General features: G+C 38.7%; 2 protein-coding genes across 3 annotated transcripts; one reads left to right on the top strand and one right to left on the bottom strand.

Annotated features, from left to right (window-relative positions):
- Positions 1-114: 114 nt before the first annotated feature.
- LOC107587338 (uncharacterized protein C11orf53 homolog) lies at positions 115-8,104 on the bottom strand. Its single transcript, XM_016275080.1, has 5 exons — positions 7,934-8,104; positions 5,653-5,753; positions 2,175-2,217; positions 1,754-2,058; positions 115-960 (listed from the first exon to the last, which is right to left on the bottom strand). The coding sequence occupies exons 1-5, from the start codon at positions 7,944-7,946 to the stop codon at positions 544-546; spliced, it is 879 nt and encodes a 292-aa protein (XP_016130566.1). The 5' UTR covers positions 7,947-8,104; the 3' UTR covers positions 115-543.
- An 860-nt stretch (positions 8,105-8,964) lies between these two features.
- Positions 8,965-9,957, top strand: LOC107587339 (uncharacterized). 2 transcript variants are annotated; one of them, XM_016275081.1, is made up of 2 exons: positions 8,965-9,064; positions 9,139-9,957. In XM_016275081.1, exon 2 carries the CDS (start codon positions 9,140-9,142, stop codon positions 9,788-9,790), a length of 651 nt encoding a protein of 216 aa, XP_016130567.1. In that variant the 5' UTR covers positions 8,965-9,064; position 9,139; the 3' UTR covers positions 9,791-9,957. The 2 variants fall into 2 exon arrangements, with proteins under 2 accessions (XP_016130567.1, XP_016130568.1); XM_016275082.1 differs by having other exon boundaries at positions 8,975-9,054.
- The last annotated feature ends 6,588 nt before the right edge of the window (positions 9,958-16,545 follow it).

The raw sequence follows: 16,545 nt of genomic DNA, 5'->3' as shown, positions 1-16,545 counted from the left end.
TCACTCCTGTCACTAAGGGGGCCTTAACTTAACAAGCAGTGGCGTCCTAATAACAGCGCTTGTTTGCTCCTTGGAACAGCTGTTCTGTTCTGTTCTGTTCTGTTCTGTAAAGATAACACACTTTCTTCAAACCAAAACATGTTTATTATTTTTTTTAATTGCCATTCCTGACAGAAGTCTAACATGCTTGTCGTTTAAAGAGTGTTCTTTGGTATTATTTGCGAATTATATTCGAGACCAGTCATCGAGGGTTTATTGAAAATGTAAGAAAGGGGGGAAAAAAGCGAGCATTGCTTCTAATTCAGTCTAGAACGCTTGGGCCTGTAAAATGCATAATTAAACCCTGAATTAACTAAACTATTAACACATATTTTTTGCTGTATCATTGAGCAATATAAACAGTTTAAAATTGTATATTGTGACCAGCATTTCTTGAGGAGGTCATATTTATGATGAACCTATATGATCTCCTTTTCTATAAGAATAAAGAGACTGTCATTGCAAATGATCAGTCCACAGTCTTTGTAATGTCATTTAAGCCTCTTAAAAAGCTCTCCTAGTCTCATATGACAACCAGGAGCCAGTTCCATCATCTTTAGCCCAGGATGTAGTGTCACTGAGAGACACCACTCCACAACCAGCCTCCTCTGTGGTGACAGGTGTCATCTTCACCACAGCCAGATCTCCAGGTGTTGTCATGTACGGTGGGCAGGAGTAGCTGGAAGTAGAGGTGTAGGATGCTGCTGGGTACGGGACGTCTTCCAAGGGTTGTAGAGTATAAGCCTGAGAGCTGGATGGGATGGAGCTTCCGCTGCGCCCAGAGGATAGATGGTATGGAGAGGAACTCCCAGAGTCAGGCCCTCCCAGGGATGGTGAGTCTGCCACAGAGGCTGAACCCTCAGGACATATGACTTCTGACTGACTGACTGGGTCTTCTGATGGCTGATCCCAGGGGTCTCTCTGTAGCAGAGAAACACCATTGCTTATTAGTCTTTTCATTAATTTGCTTAGAAAAGGGGTCAATGACGTTCTCCTATCTATTAGTTTATTCAAAAATACAATTCTGTATTAAAATTCATTTTGATGTGTATTATTGGAGCAAAAAGTAAAAAATGTCAGGGTGATACAACTGAAAAGAAACAAAACGAAAAACCTGTTTGGCATAGTAGTAGTTTGGCATAATCTTTTATTATTATTTATTGGGGAAATTTTTAAACAAATTTTGTATTAAAAAAACAACAACAAAAAATAGTTTGTCCACAAAATCATGTGGCGCAACCTTTTTTATGTCATTGTTTTGTCAGGTTGTAAACTACTGTTCAAAAGTATTTTTTTAAATATTAAAATTCTCTTATGAGAGCATTTATTTGAAACCTTGAAATATTATGTAACATTGTGAATGTCTTTAATGTCACTTTTGGTCAATTTAATATGTCCTTGCTGAAAAAAGTATTAATAAAAAAACAGGATATTCATAAATTATATTTACAAATTCATTATATTTGTTTAAAAAAACATTCCTTGAAAAATATATTTAAAAATGTCCTTGTTAATAATGTGTATTCTTACATATAGGCTACTTTTTTCTTGACAGATATTTTTTAGAGCCGTTGAATTGAAATTGAAATTTTTCAAAACCATATGAAACCAACATGAACACAAACAGAACTTAACAGATGAGTTTTTAAATAAATTAGAGAGATTCTTATACATCATTGACCCAAATAATATCAGCTGCAGGGAGTGTGAATACCAAATGCAAGTGTGACGATGTCTCTCCAGACAGACTTGGTAGTAGTGTTGGTAATGTAGATGGTGGAAACAGTGACCCTCCGCTGGTGGTATAAGATGTTGGCCCTCTGTAATCTCCATATGAATCAGGAGTGTAGTAGCTGTCAATGAAGGAAGGGTAAGAGGAGGGGTGGTCGTATGAGAAGGCCTTGCTTCCCAGCGCTGAAGAGTAAGTGTCTGGTGAGTACTGCTTCATGGGATGGCAGAGCTCTGAGTCTGGGAGGAAGGATCTTCGCATACTGTAGTAACCAGGAAGCATATGCGACCCTGCAAGCAGGAAATTCTGTTAACACCCTGATTCAAGATGAATTAGCCTCTCACTGAGCACACCTGTCTAATCTGATTAGATCTAGGAGTGTATAAGCTTTACCAGACGGACTCACCAGGCATTGGCACAAAAGCTGGCTGAGAGGAACTGCTGCCCGTCTGAAAACCAAAAAAGTTAGAGAGTCAGTTGACACTAACACAGTCTGTCTATGTATGTGTGTTTCTCATAAACTTCACTTAAGAAGATGGCATGCAATGAATCTCCCTACAATATAAAGGCGAAGAGAAACACAGAACCCCCGGTGGGCTGCTTTGTACAGCCAGTGAGAATATGGAGAAAAAGACAGGAAGGCGCAAGTTTTAGTGCTTGTTCTGTTGAAAGCCAGGCAAATCATGTGGGAGGATATTTGAATATGATTTGCCAGTGTCACAACAGTGCTCCCCCCTCGCTCTAAATGTACACTTCCCTCTGGTGGAGTGTGTGCTCTTCTCATGAGATTTTGCCACAAGGATCTAAAGAAATCATTGGATGACTAGGAACATATCCCAGTTGACTCTGCGACGTGCCGGGGAAGAACGCAGTGGAATTAAGTTAATTTGTTTAGTAGATATCATTCTTTGTCAGAGACTTGCAGTCAATACATGCCGCACATAGAGGCACTTTTCATGGATATTCTGTAAATAAAATTTCTTATAGTAGTTAACTTATTTCAATGATGAACTAATGCTTTTTATTCATCATGTAGAATATGTAATGTGCATCTCTTTGCTGGTCTGTTGTTCAGATATATATTGAGACCAACCACCTCGTCTGAGGCATTTGCATGAACCGACTGGCCCATTTGTTTCAATAAGGACACCAAACAAAACAAAAGCAGACAAAAACTTGCAGCCAGAGTTCACTAGAGCACAAGGACTGTCTGTTCTTTTATATTTTGTAGCAAATCCCTCAGTGGTAACCTGTTAAGGCTTGGGTTTAACCATCTACTGGTAACAATACCTGTCTGTCCCCTTTCAGGAAGGTAGATCTGATTTTGGCAGGTGTACCTGATATTTATCTCTTAAAAGTAACAAGGACATGACAAGCATGGATGCTCTAAACAGTGTCGCTGTGTGAGAGATATCTTACACTTATATGTGACCCTGGAGCACAAAACCTTAGTCTTAAGTCTTAAGTCTTAAGTCGCTGGGAGTATATTTGTAGCAATAGCCAAAAATACATTGTATGGGTCAAAATTATCGACTTTTCTTTTATGCCAAAAATCATTAGGATATTAAGTAAAGATCATGTTCCATGAAGATATTTTGTACATTTCTTACCGTACATATATCAAAACTTAATTTTTGGTTAGTAATATGCATTGCTAAGAACTTCATTTGGACAACTTTAAAGGCGATTTTCTCAGTGTTTAGATTTTTTTGCACCCTCAGATTCCAGATTTTCAAATAGTTGTATCCTAATCAAATATTGTCCTATCCTAACAAACCATACATCAATGGAAAGCTTATTTATTCAGCTTTCAGAAGATGTATACATCTCAAAAAAAAAAAAAGGACCCTTATGACACATATTTGCTTGAATGTAAAGTTCTTGGATTTAGATACTGTCTAAGCAAAAGACAAAAAGAGCAAAACACTTCTGGATATGGGATGATCAAGATAATATGTGAGAAAATCAGACCAGATGGTGAGAATGATGGCTAACTTACACTGAATCGAGGTGCATTTGTTTGTCGTAATCGCTTCTCTGCAAGAAGGTCTTTGACTGTGTGCTTGACTCTGACACCTTGGTATACTCTCTTGGAATACTCTGTGGAGAGAAAGAAATGTATTTACAGTGTTTAATGTCTCTTTTTGAAGCAAAATCTGGTGTTAGGAAACAAAAGAAAATAAAGCATTAAAAAAGATCAAAAACAAGAATGCCATGCTTTATAAACCTTCTGGTTAATGTGAATTTCTTTGAATAACCTGCAAGAATAAATTTAGGGGAAAAATGACTACATGTATTTATATGAATATACTGTATAATAAAGTCATGCAAATAAAGTCTGGTCCAAAAGCTTTCCACATTGATAGTAACATTATACTTCAGAGCTGTGACTTTACACTTCAGCAAAGCAACATTAGCCTAACAGTGTGTATATTAACAAGTCTTTTTGTGAATAAAAATATCACTTGGGCATATCCAATTTAAAACACCAGTTCACAATAAGTTTGCTATAAGTTATAATCTTTTGCATAATTCCCCAGTGTTCACAGGCTGGCCATTACTGGAAACTACTCGATTCATAGTTTTGCAGAATATTTCAAAACATTATCACTATTTATTTTCACTATCCATTCACAATAGTAGTACATTGAATTAAACATACATTTTTGAAGAAGAAAGGCTTCTTTGAAGAAAGAAATAGTATTTTCTTGTAAAACTTACTCCAGTGATCTTTCTTTTATTTACTACTTCGAAAAGGCTCCTGATTTCTTCTGACCTGTAGCTTCAGTAATACAGACCTGACCAAACTATTTAAACTTTTTTTTTGATTAAAAGTATTTTAATTGTAAAATATTGTGAGTAAAAACATACTGTGAATAAAAGCATTCATATTTTATTGCTTAAACCATTGTGTGCAACAGCAATTTTTGAAATAAACTCATAATGCAAATAAGATCAATATAATGTGTTAAATATAAAATTGAATGTGTTTTAAACAGTATGCATTTCTTACAACTAAGTCCCTATTTGTCGTAACAGTCAAAAAAATTATTCATGGTCTTGTTTTCTTTAGTTGATGAGATAGTTTAGGGGTGGAAACTGTGTGAGTAAAATAGATTTAATACACTGTAAGTGCTCTTGATTAGCAGTTATTCATACAGTTCAATAATTGACATAAACATTATGCTGGAGTTCATGTTCTTGTGAATTCCATTCCTGCAGAGCATTATAACTCTATTCAAACATCAGCCACTCATGGGCTTAAGTTTCAATAGAAAACAAACTATACTTTTCAGAAATGTAAATCAATAAATGTATAACTCGTGCTATAAAATCTGTTAATGTACAGTAACACCCCAGCCTGAGGAAAAAGTTTTTGCAAAACATTTAGTGTTTAACAAGCAATTTGCAGTATTGGCATAGCTTTAGATCTTTAGGTTTCAAATTCAGATCCATAGGCAAACAGCGGTTTTGTTGTTTAGGAATGGAATTTCTCTCATGTTTTCTTATATTCTGATAGCTAATATCCATTTTCAGTGATAGACTCATATCTTGTCTTTATTTCTCTCTCTCTCTCTCTCTCTCTCTCTCTCTCTGCACCCTCAGATTCCAGATTTTCAAATAGTTGTATCCTAATCAAATATTGTCCTATCCTAACAAACCATACATCAATGGAAAGCTTATTTATTCAGCTTTCAGAAGATGTATACATCTCAAAAAAAAAAAAAGGACCCTTATGACACATATTTGCTTGAATGTAAAGTTCTTGGATTTAGATACTGTCTAAGCAAAAGACAAAAAGAGCAAAACACTTCTGGATATGGGATGATCAAGATAATATGTGAGAAAATCAGACCAGATGGTGAGAATGATGGCTAACTTACACTGAATCGAGGTGCATTTGTTTGTCGTAATCGCTTCTCTGCAAGAAGGTCTTTGACTGTGTGCTTGACTCTGACACCTTGGTATACTCTCTTGGAATACTCTGTGGAGAGAAAGAAATGTATTTACAGTGTTTAATGTCTCTTTTTGAAGCAAAATCTGGTGTTAGGAAACAAAAGAAAATAAAGCATTAAAAAAGATCAAAAACAAGAATGCCATGCTTTATAAACCTTCTGGTTAATGTGAATTTCTTTGAATAACCTGCAAGAATAAATTTAGGGGAAAAATGACTACATGTATTTATATGAATATACTGTATAATAAAGTCATGCAAATAAAGTCTGGTCCAAAAGCTTTCCACATTGATAGTAACATTATACTTCAGAGCTGTGACTTTACACTTCAGCAAAGCAACATTAGCCTAACAGTGTGTATATTAACAAGTCTTTTTGTGAATAAAAATATCACTTGGGCATATCCAATTTAAAACACCAGTTCACAATAAGTTTGCTATAAGTTATAATCTTTTGCATAATTCCCCAGTGTTCACAGGCTGGCCATTACTGGAAACTACTCGATTCATAGTTTTGCAGAATATTTCAAAACATTATCACTATTTATTTTCACTATCCATTCACAATAGTAGTACATTGAATTAAACATACATTTTTGAAGAAGAAAGGCTTCTTTGAAGAAAGAAATAGTATTTTCTTGTAAAACTTACTCCAGTGATCTTTCTTTTATTTACTACTTCGAAAAGGCTCCTGATTTCTTCTGACCTGTAGCTTCAGTAATACAGACCTGACCAAACTATTTAAACTTTTTTTTTGATTAAAAGTATTTTAATTGTAAAATATTGTGAGTAAAAACATACTGTGAATAAAAGCATTCATATTTTATTGCTTAAACCATTGTGTGCAACAGCAATTTTTGAAATAAACTCATAATGCAAATAAGATCAATATAATGTGTTAAATATAAAATTGAATGTGTTTTAAACAGTATGCATTTCTTACAACTAAGTCCCTATTTGTCGTAACAGTCAAAAAAATTATTCATGGTCTTGTTTTCTTTAGTTGATGAGATAGTTTAGGGGTGGAAACTGTGTGAGTAAAATAGATTTAATACACTGTAAGTGCTCTTGATTAGCAGTTATTCATACAGTTCAATAATTGACATAAACATTATGCTGGAGTTCATGTTCTTGTGAATTCCATTCCTGCAGAGCATTATAACTCTATTCAAACATCAGCCACTCATGGGCTTAAGTTTCAATAGAAAACAAACTATACTTTTCAGAAATGTAAATCAATAAATGTATAACTCGTGCTATAAAATCTGTTAATGTACAGTAACACCCCAGCCTGAGGAAAAAGTTTTTGCAAAACATTTAGTGTTTAACAAGCAATTTGCAGTATTGGCATAGCTTTAGATCTTTAGGTTTCAAATTCAGATCCATAGGCAAACTCTCTCTCTCTCTCTCTCTCTCTCTCTCTCTCTCAGACACACACCTGTGGTCTAGGGTGTGCACACACAGTTCTTTTGCCTGATATCATAATCCACCCATTAACAGCCATAAATGGCAGTACTTGACATATAGATTAAGACAAGAGAGGGCTTGAAATGCTTACTGTTGTCCTGGGTTTGATTGCAGAAAACGACTACATTTAGTCATATTTACTACACTCTTTGGTCTCACCACTATAAGACCACTGTTATAGTCACCTGAGACAAAACAAATTCTTAGGGGGGAAAAAAACAAATAAAAATCAGAGTGTCAAAAACACACTGATGTAAAGATGTAATCTTGTTCTTTTTATCCCATTTCTGTTATAGCTTTTAACAAGTACCTAATAACCTTCATCACAAGCCAATGTAAAATCTTAATTTGCACGTGTCAGTTGCTATACAGATTTTAAAATGAATTTAAAGTTACTTTTAATTGTTTTATTTAGTTATTTATTACGTTTTACAACATGGCCAATGAAGGTTCTTTAAAAACAAACATTTACTTTGCAGTAAAGCCATTCTTTCTAAGAAAAAGTTTTATATAGCCTACATTTAGATAACAAATATGTTATTAGGCTATATACAAATATGCTGTTGTCGATATTTGTAACACAACAACGGTGTTTATTTATAATTTACGAATACTTACGTGAGCACATTTAATGCAAATGTAGCTACAGCCCCAGTAATGCGTTACAAACTGAACATCGAATAAAATAAAATAAAAAATAGTACGAAAATAGTTTTCTCATGTACATGCTCAGTAACTCTCACCTGTCTCCATCATAATTTTAACTGAGCGCTGTCAGGTTTCTCAGATCTTCAGTTTTGTTTTCTATTCCATCAGAACTCATACACCACATTCATTATACCAAAGGAAGAAAGAAGATTTAAAAAGCTAAGTAGACATACGTATGGTCAAGCTCACGCACCTCTGTTCATACCCTTCACATGGTTTCGCTTGTGAAGCCTTCATCATTTGGTTAAATGCAAATAACTGGCTTGGAGACGTTTCTTAATAATTTGCATCTAGCCTACTGTAGATCAGAGAGTACACTATTAAGGCTACACTGTTGAAAAATGGAGAATGTGACAGCCTTATTAAAACCTGAGTATGATTGCGAGGAAAATGAGGAAAGGAAAAAAAAAGAGGAAGGTAATTTTTCTTACAGTACCACATTAAGATGAAGACAAGATCCAAATATATAAATCTCTGGTTTGAGAGTGCTTTTAATTTTTATTTATTATTATTTTTCTTTACAAAGAGGCTCTGGGTCAAAAACGTTCCTTTCGGAGGAAATTAGATATGGGGTGGCTATGTAAAGACTGGTTTAAAATGGATGATTCATGCTTGTCACCACTGGAAAAGGGGGAAATAAATAAATACATAATTACGTATAATAAAGTATTATTAATAAAGTAAAGGATATAACCAAATTTTTAAGAACTAAGTTTGCTTCCTTAACCTTTTACGTTAAATCAAAGTTATAATGGATGGTTGATCAAATGATGAAAAGTTTTTTTTTTGTTTGTTACAGTGCATCAGAAAGGCAATTGATGTTCCAGAGGGACTGTATCTGTAAAAACTAATTTATATAGCCTAGTATATTTAAAATAGCAAGTTGTCGTGGGGATGTTAAACAGTTTGGTTCCCTCAGAAATGAAATAATATAAACAAGAACCGCGGTTTTTATAACACATCTATAAACATCCGTTGTGTGTCGGTGTGAAGCTTTAGCACACCTTGTTTTGTGGGATCGACGATAACAAAAGCAAACCGTTTTGGAATCTCGCGATGTTTTCTCTCTCTCTCTCTCGATATTCTTCTTATGTAACGAAATCGAAAGTATAAAGTTACCGGGTGACATAGAACATAGCCTAGCCTACTGAAGGAGGTGCGCAAATGTGAGTACATTTTAAACATAAAAGGTTGTTTTAGTTTGTGTAAATACTTATTTGATTTTCGTATTCAATCTTAGAATGGAGGGAGGTGTGTCTTTCTGTGGCTGGAAAGCTGTTAAAGACCGCACTAAGTCTCTGTCTGAGAACCAGGAACCGAAGTCAGGCCGTGAATATACAATGTTCCACGGCACACATTTGAAAAACGCCGAGATCATCATTAATGAAGGATTTGAACCCTCTATAGATGGAATGCTGGGCCCCGGGGTTTATGTCAGTCGTAACATTGCGAAAGCCAAATGTTACCCGCATAAAACCGACAAGAACGACAAAGTCGTTTTCAAACTGAGGGTGCGTGCGGGAAAAGTGAAGAAAATAGACTGTGACAATCATCCTCTTCAGAAAACGTGGCACAGCAACGGGTACGACTGCGCGTGGGTTCCGCCAAAAAGCAACGTCTCCGCCATCAAGTCTGGTCGCGAGGAGGACTGCGTGTGGGACCCCAAGCGCATCAGTGTGGTGGACGTGGCGTGCTGTGTAGATGACGCTAAACGCTGGGAGCTTCGACGGATGATTCGCAGTACGTTGAAAACCGGAGGCTGCAGTCTTTGCCATCTCGACGATTCTGATGGCCATGATGTTCAGCCGTGCTGGGAATGCCAGGAAGACATCTGCCCTTTTCAGGGAAAACACATGTGTAAAAGAAAGTTAAGAGAAAGAGATACAGTGTAGCCTAACTATCACCCTGTATCTTTCAGATTATATGTTTATGACTGGTTGTACGTCCGTATGAGTTTTATTTCATGTAGACTAAATGCTATTTGTGTAATTTATCTCTCTGTTGTGTGTAATCGTGTTAATAGAGGTTTCATTATCATTAAAAAATGCATTATTTCACAGCTGAGACACATTGTTCTTGTATATTTTTTAAATGTTATTATGATGAACTGAGCTGTTAAATTCTACCTATAATACTCTAATTTAGCCTCCATTCTGAACATTTCTTGTCTCTGGTGTTTATTTTTTGTTTATTTTTCTGTGGAGCCACCTAAATCACTATTTTTTTTTTGTTTTTTTAAAAACAAATCTGCCTTTGATGCAGAAAAGGGATGCATAATTCAAACTATTATATTTAGCTAAATCTTAAAACTAGCCTACAAACTAACTACTTAAAACAATTTTTATTGCATGTAGGATTTAAAAAATAATAATAATCTTACATTCTTGTTATACTTGTTATTTACAATGGTTTTATATGCTTCCAACAATGAAATTCAATAACTGTAGCAATATGTCTACAAGTATTTAGTAGGCTATTTCGAATGTACAATGATTTTTCATTTCCTTAATATTTAAGATTAAGTTTAAATAAACCAAGTGTTGTTCTTTGTAATGGAGATTAGAAAAAAAATATAGGCTATAAAAATCCTCACAAATTGTTTTTTAATTGATTACCGTTTATCGCCTGGAATAGGAATAAAGCATGGTCATGTTTTTGTCTACATGGAACTTGAGGATCAGAAACGGCCATAGGCGGAAATCAAGACACCCCATTTCATAAGAAACTTAATTCCTTAGAAGTTGAGAGCAAGAGCCTGCCTCTTTCAATAAGCTTATGGAGGGGGAAAAGTATAATCTTATGTAAATGTCAAAAAGTCATACTTATATGTTTCTGTCCTCTCAGCTATTCAGCTATTCCCATAGGCGGAAATCCTGGGGGGTCGGGAGGGGGACAGGACCCCCTTATCTGAAGGTTGTCCCCCCTAAAAATATGATTAAAAACCATGCTGTGTATTGTGAATAACAATGTTTTATACTTTATTTAACTGTGTAAGTAGTAAACAACACAAACAGGGTAAAAATGTGTTTTAAGTTTAGAAACATTTTGAGTCTCCCCCTCCCTTGCCTCACAGTGATTTGGTCCAAATGCCTGCTTTCCTCTTTTACATCACCTAGTACACACACACAAGTCCGATGAGAAAGAACAAAGTCAATAGTTGTGGAACTCCAGTAAGTAAGGATGTCACGGCTATTTTATTCACTTAAACATTGCATGAAGTGATTATTTTCACTTTAATATAGATCAGCGGTGGCGAACTCCGGTCCTGGAGAGCCGCAGCCCTGCAGAGTTCAGCTCTAACCCTAATTAAAACTCACCTGCCTGTAGCTTCCTAATAACCGTTCAGACCTTGATTAGCTTGTTCAGGTGTGTTTGATTAGGGTTGAAGCAAAACTCTGCAGGGCTGCGGCTCTCCAGGACCGACGTTCGCCACCCCTGATATAGATGATGCCAATTTTTTTTTCGATGAGTCCGCTATTGTTAGTAATAATAACGTTACCTACTTGACGGAATGGGTTGCCAGGTTTTCACAACAAAACCCGCCCAATTGCTACTCAAAACTAGCACAAACTAACTGCGTTTCCCAGTAAAAATCGCATTCTGGAGGGTAAAATACACATTATTGGGGTCGCTTCAACCCACGGACATGAAAAACAACCCACGGCAACAGTGTTAAAGTAGCCCAATTCTACGGGAAAACCGCGGACTTGGCAACACCGTGACCGAAACAACAATAGACTGTAAAAAAAGATGGACGACGCATCTCCTATTCCTTTCACTATAGAAAAGTGAAGCCAAAGTATCTCAGTATGGCCACTGCCATCTTGAGTAAATTACGTCATTTGGAGCCAAAGTCTGCGCAGTAGTGTTGCGATGTGGAGCCACCGTATCAAACTCCCACCCAAACTCCCGCAGACCCAATCAACCATAACGACATGCCCCGTTTTTATAGCATCAAATTACTAGCTAAAATAAAACTTATCACAAAAACGAACAATTGAACATATCAGCGTGATAACTACTACCTTAAATGACCAAAACCATCTTTCGGAAAATTGTATTGGAAGTGTAATTAATTTTTTTATTTTGACTCATGTCCCATTCGTTTACACGGAGAGGGCGGGGTTTATGACCTGTACTGCAGTCAGCCACCAGGGGGCGATCAAAGAGCCCGCAGCTTCACTTTTCAGGATGTGTGAGGCACACCCGGATACAACGGACACGAGCGAGGCTGCTGTGCATCTTCACTAGTGATGGGAAGTTCAGATCATTTCACCGACAACTTTGAGTCTCGTTCAGCAAAATGAACAAATCTTTTTTCTGAGTCATTTCGTTCATTTTAGCAAAATATAATTAAAATGTTACGTGTTACTTCCCTTATACGTCTACTACTTACGCAGAGGTTGATCACACTACAAACAATACAAAACTGCTACAAGAAACAGAAAAGATTAATTCAATGTTTACCTGGGTCTTCAGGCACCTCACCTCTTATCGGACAAGTCTTCGGGTTTGAGTCGTTCGTTCATCACGTGACAGCCCCATAAGCTTTAACCAATGCAGTCTGAGCCGGAAAGAGAATTGATTAGTTCATCTCTCGAGTCTTCGGGTTTGAGTTGTTCGTTCATCACGTGACAACCCCATAAGCTTTAACCAATGCAGTCTAAGCCGGAAAGAGAATTGATTAGTTCATCTCTCGAGTCTTCGGGTTTGAGTTGTTCGTTCATCACGTGACAACCCCATAAGCTTTAACCAATGCAGTCTGAGCCGGAAAGGGAATTGATTAGTTCATCTCTCAAGTCTTAAGGATTGAGTCGTTCGTTCATCATGTGATTGCATGTAGTCAATCACTACATGTAGCAATGCAGTCTGAGCCGGAAAGGGAATTGATTAGTTCATCTCTCAAGTCTTCGGGTTTGAGTCGTTCGTTCATCACGTGACAACCCCATAAGCTTTAACCAATGCAGTCTGAGCCGGAAAGAGAATTGATTAGTTCATCTCTCGAGTCTTTGGAATCATTCGTTTTTTTGTCACGTGACAGCATTGGATAGAGAAATTAGTTAATTTACAAGCTTCCTTACAAACGGGTGCATAGTTATTATTATTATCATCATTATTATAATTATTATTTACTCTTACAGTTACGTGATGCGTTTCTGGTCTCAAATTGTAGCTTTTTACTTCTTACAGTTTATAAATGTGTGAATATCTGTCATTATGGTTCTTTTCCACAACACTGAATGTTGTAACAAAGGTAACAAAGAGTTGGTTATTATTATTAAGTCTCTTTCCGGCTCAGACTGCATTGGTTAAAGCTTATAGGGCTGTCACGTGATGAACGAATGACTCGAAAAAAACAGAAGACTCGAGAGATGAACTAATCAATTCTCTTTCCGGCTCAGACTGCATAGGTAAAGCTTATGGGGCTGTCACATGATGAACGAACGACTCAATCCTTAAGACTCTAAAGATGAACTAATCAATTCTCTTTCCGGCTCAGACTGCATTGGTTAAACTTATGGGGCTGTCACTGTCACAGTGTCTGGTTGTGGTGCCCTGGTTAGCCACCAGAGGGCACATTTTGTAGTTTTGATTTGTTTCTCTGGGCTTCAGTTCCCATCACCCTCTGCTTTGACAATCATGTCTCATTTTATTCAGCTGTTTCTCATTTACCTTGTTAACATTCTCCATATAAGCCTGTTTTTCTTTGTCTTGTTTGCTGGTTGATTGTTTTCTGTTGCGTGTTTCTTTATTCGGGTTGCCCTGTTTTTGGATTACACTGTTTGTTTTTTGGATTGTTTATAATAAATGCTGCACTTGGATCATCCTGTTTGTGAGTTTGCCGTGACAGAATCAACCAGCCATCACAGATCCTGCAGCTAGGCTGGGCTTATTGGAGCTCCAGTCCAGGAGCTCACAGAGCCCAGTCCAGAGCCCGCTCCAGTTTGGGAGCTCATAGAGCCCACTCCAGAGCCTGCTCCAGTTCGGGAGCTCACAGAGCCCACTCCAGAGCCCGCTCCAGTCCAGGAGCTCACAGAGCCCAGTCCAGAGCCCGCTCCAGTTTGGGAGCTCATAGAGCCCACTCCAGAGCCTGCTCCAGTTCGGGAGCTCACAGAGCCCACTCCAGAGCCCGCTCCAGTCCAGGAGCTCACAGAGCCCAGTCCAGAGCCCGCTCCAGTTTGGGAGCTCATAGAGCCCACTCCAGAGCCTGCTCCAGTTCGGGAGCTCACAGAGCCCACTCCAGAGCCCGCTCCAGTCCGGGAGCTAACAGGGTCCGTTGCGGAGCAATCGGCTTGTCCTGTTACAGCTGTTGAGGTTGATACTAAACTCTCTCTGCTCTTGTTTTCAGGTACTCCTGAGTTGCTGAGAGGGTTTTCTGTCCCACCAATGTTGCCTGACAGGATGCCGGCTCCGCCCTGGTTGCCCGCCTGGGTTCTGGTGTGGCAGGAGCCTCACTGGCGCATTCCTCCAGCTCCGTCCTGGCTATCTGCTCGGGTTCCTGTATGGTTGGGGCCCTGCTGGTTCGTCCTGCCGGCCCCGCATTGGCCTTCCACCCTGCCAGTTCCGCTCTTAGACCCTGGGCTACCTCTGTTCCCTGACCCCCTTCCTTTGCATGGTCCTGGCCCGCCATCCCTCCCCCTGGTCCGCCTCAATTCCACCTCCCTCCTGAACTTTTGTGTGTTCTGGTGGAGCGTCTGGTATCCGCTCCGTAGAGGGGGGGTAATGTCACAGTGTCTGGTTGTGGTGCCCTGGTTAGCCACCAGAGGGTACATTTTGTAGTTTTGTTTTGTTTCTCTTGGCTTCAGTTCCCATCACCCTTTGCTTTGACAATCATGTCTCATTTTATTCCGCTGTTTCTCATTTACCTTGTTAACATCCTCCATATAGGCCTGGTTTTCTTGTCTTGTTTGCTGGCTGATTGTTTTCTGTTACGTGTTTCTTTATTCGGGTTGCCCTGCTTTTGGATTACACTGTTTGTTTTTTGGATTGTTTATAATAAATGCAGCACTTGGATCATCCTGTTTGTGAGTTTGCCGTGATAGTCACGTGATGAACGAATGACTCGGAAAAACCCGAAGACTCGAAACAGGTGAACTACTTGACTAATTCCAGTACAGAACCTATAGGATGTTGCGCATGCGCGACTGAACGAATCACTCCCTAAGACGACTCGTTCTTCCCGAGTCACATTAAAGGTTCGTTCAAAATGAACGACCCAACACTAATCTTCACCAGTCTGTTGGTAGTGCTGGGCGGATGGCTGGGATGTTGTGTCGCTTTGGATACTAACAGCCTCCTTCATTTGGAGCACTTTCTGCCTCTGGGTCAGTCCCCTGAAGTTCACACTGCCTCAGGGAGTGAACAAAGACTGGACTGGGAGATTCAGAGTGCTGTTGATAAGGCTGTGCGGGACTTTGTGTCATCCTGGTATTGCAGTCTGTTTCTAAGAGAGGGGATGAGTTCAAATGGGAGGTGAGGGATGCCATGCTGGAGGCGGCAGCTGAACTGAAGAGAGGGCAAAGCAGGTGGACCAGAGAACGCTGGCTCAGAGGGTTCTAGAGCTTTGTGGATGCCATCTGCAGAGCTTTAGTCAAGCCAAGGAACTCCAACGAACACTGCAAGAAGAGTCTGACCAATTGCCTTCAAACTCACCAAAACTATGGAGATTGTACAGTAGGGCTGATTTGCCTCACCCTGCCCTGACTGGCCCAACTAACCAGCTCTGCTACTCTAGAGCATTGGTGGATCTCCTCATGCATGTCCTTATTCCCAAATCTCACCTGGAAACACAAACAGGCCGCAACATGGTGGGAGAGCTCATCACCAAATGACTGACGATCACACATTATCAGACTTTAAAGTCATTCTAAACACAACAAACTCAGAAACATGCACCTCGTTGTAATGAGAAGCATGGCAAATTAAAATAATATGGCCTAGTTTCATAGAGAGGGCTTAGACTAAGCCAGGATTAGGCCAAAGTTCCGTTAGGACATTTAAGTAATTTTTATAAACATGCCTTAGAAAAAAACATTACTGGCGTACATCTGGAGACAAAACAAGGGCACTGACATATTTTAAGATCAATCAGCGCAAGTTTCTTTCAGTTGAAACAGCTCAGACTTACATTTTAATCTGGGGCTTGGCTTAAGCCTTGTCTGTGAAACCTGGCCTATATGTTCTAAAATCAGCTCAAAATATCAAACATGTTTGATATCCTCTAATTTAAGCTAAAAAAAACCCTCAGAGCCGGTGCCCATCATTACACTACATGTTTTTCTGTGAAACCTGTCAACTCTGAATGGCCAAAATCTGCAGACTGGCTCTGAATTTCTGCTGTAAAGCAGCTGTGGCAAGACAATAGTGTCATTTTTCAGCTCCAGTCAGTCAAAGTCTTTGAAAAGTACCCCTGAAACCTGATTAAGTACTCCCAGTAACTAGTTCTCATTGGATTTTCTGTTTCTGTTTCAATTTCTTTTCCTCTCTTTCTGTAGGTTCTTCAAGGTTTCTCCCTGTCAGATCTGGAGGGGTTTGTAGAGGAACAGGAGAAGCAGGTGGACCGGGGTGTCAAGAGTCATTACGGAGGAGGAGGACACATGAGAGAGCAGAGACCTGTTGAAAAGAGAGGAAGAGGAGCAGGTAAATC

Source organism: Sinocyclocheilus grahami, unplaced genomic scaffold, assembly GCF_001515645.1.
Source record: "Sinocyclocheilus grahami isolate Dianchi unplaced genomic scaffold, SAMN03320097.WGS_v1.1 scaffold92.1, whole genome shotgun sequence".
NCBI lineage: Eukaryota > Metazoa > Chordata > Actinopteri > Cypriniformes > Cyprinidae > Sinocyclocheilus > Sinocyclocheilus grahami.
This window is presented reverse-complemented; position numbering and strand designations above follow the sequence as displayed.

Excerpts from the sequence above, each read along its gene's own strand:
- LOC107587338 (XM_016275080.1), bottom strand. Across the intron at positions 2,218-5,652 it reads CAAATGCACCTCGATTCAGT|ACGGGCAGCAGTTCCTCTCA; the intron begins GTAAGTTAGCCA and ends TTTGGTTTTCAG. Across the intron at positions 2,059-2,174 it reads AGCTTTTGTGCCAATGCCTG|GGTCGCATATGCTTCCTGGT; the intron begins GTGAGTCCGTCT and ends TCCTGCTTGCAG.
- LOC107587339 (XM_016275081.1), top strand. The coding sequence starts at position 9,140 with ATGGAGGGAGGTGTGTCTTTCTGTGGCTGGAAAGCTGTTAAAGACCGC.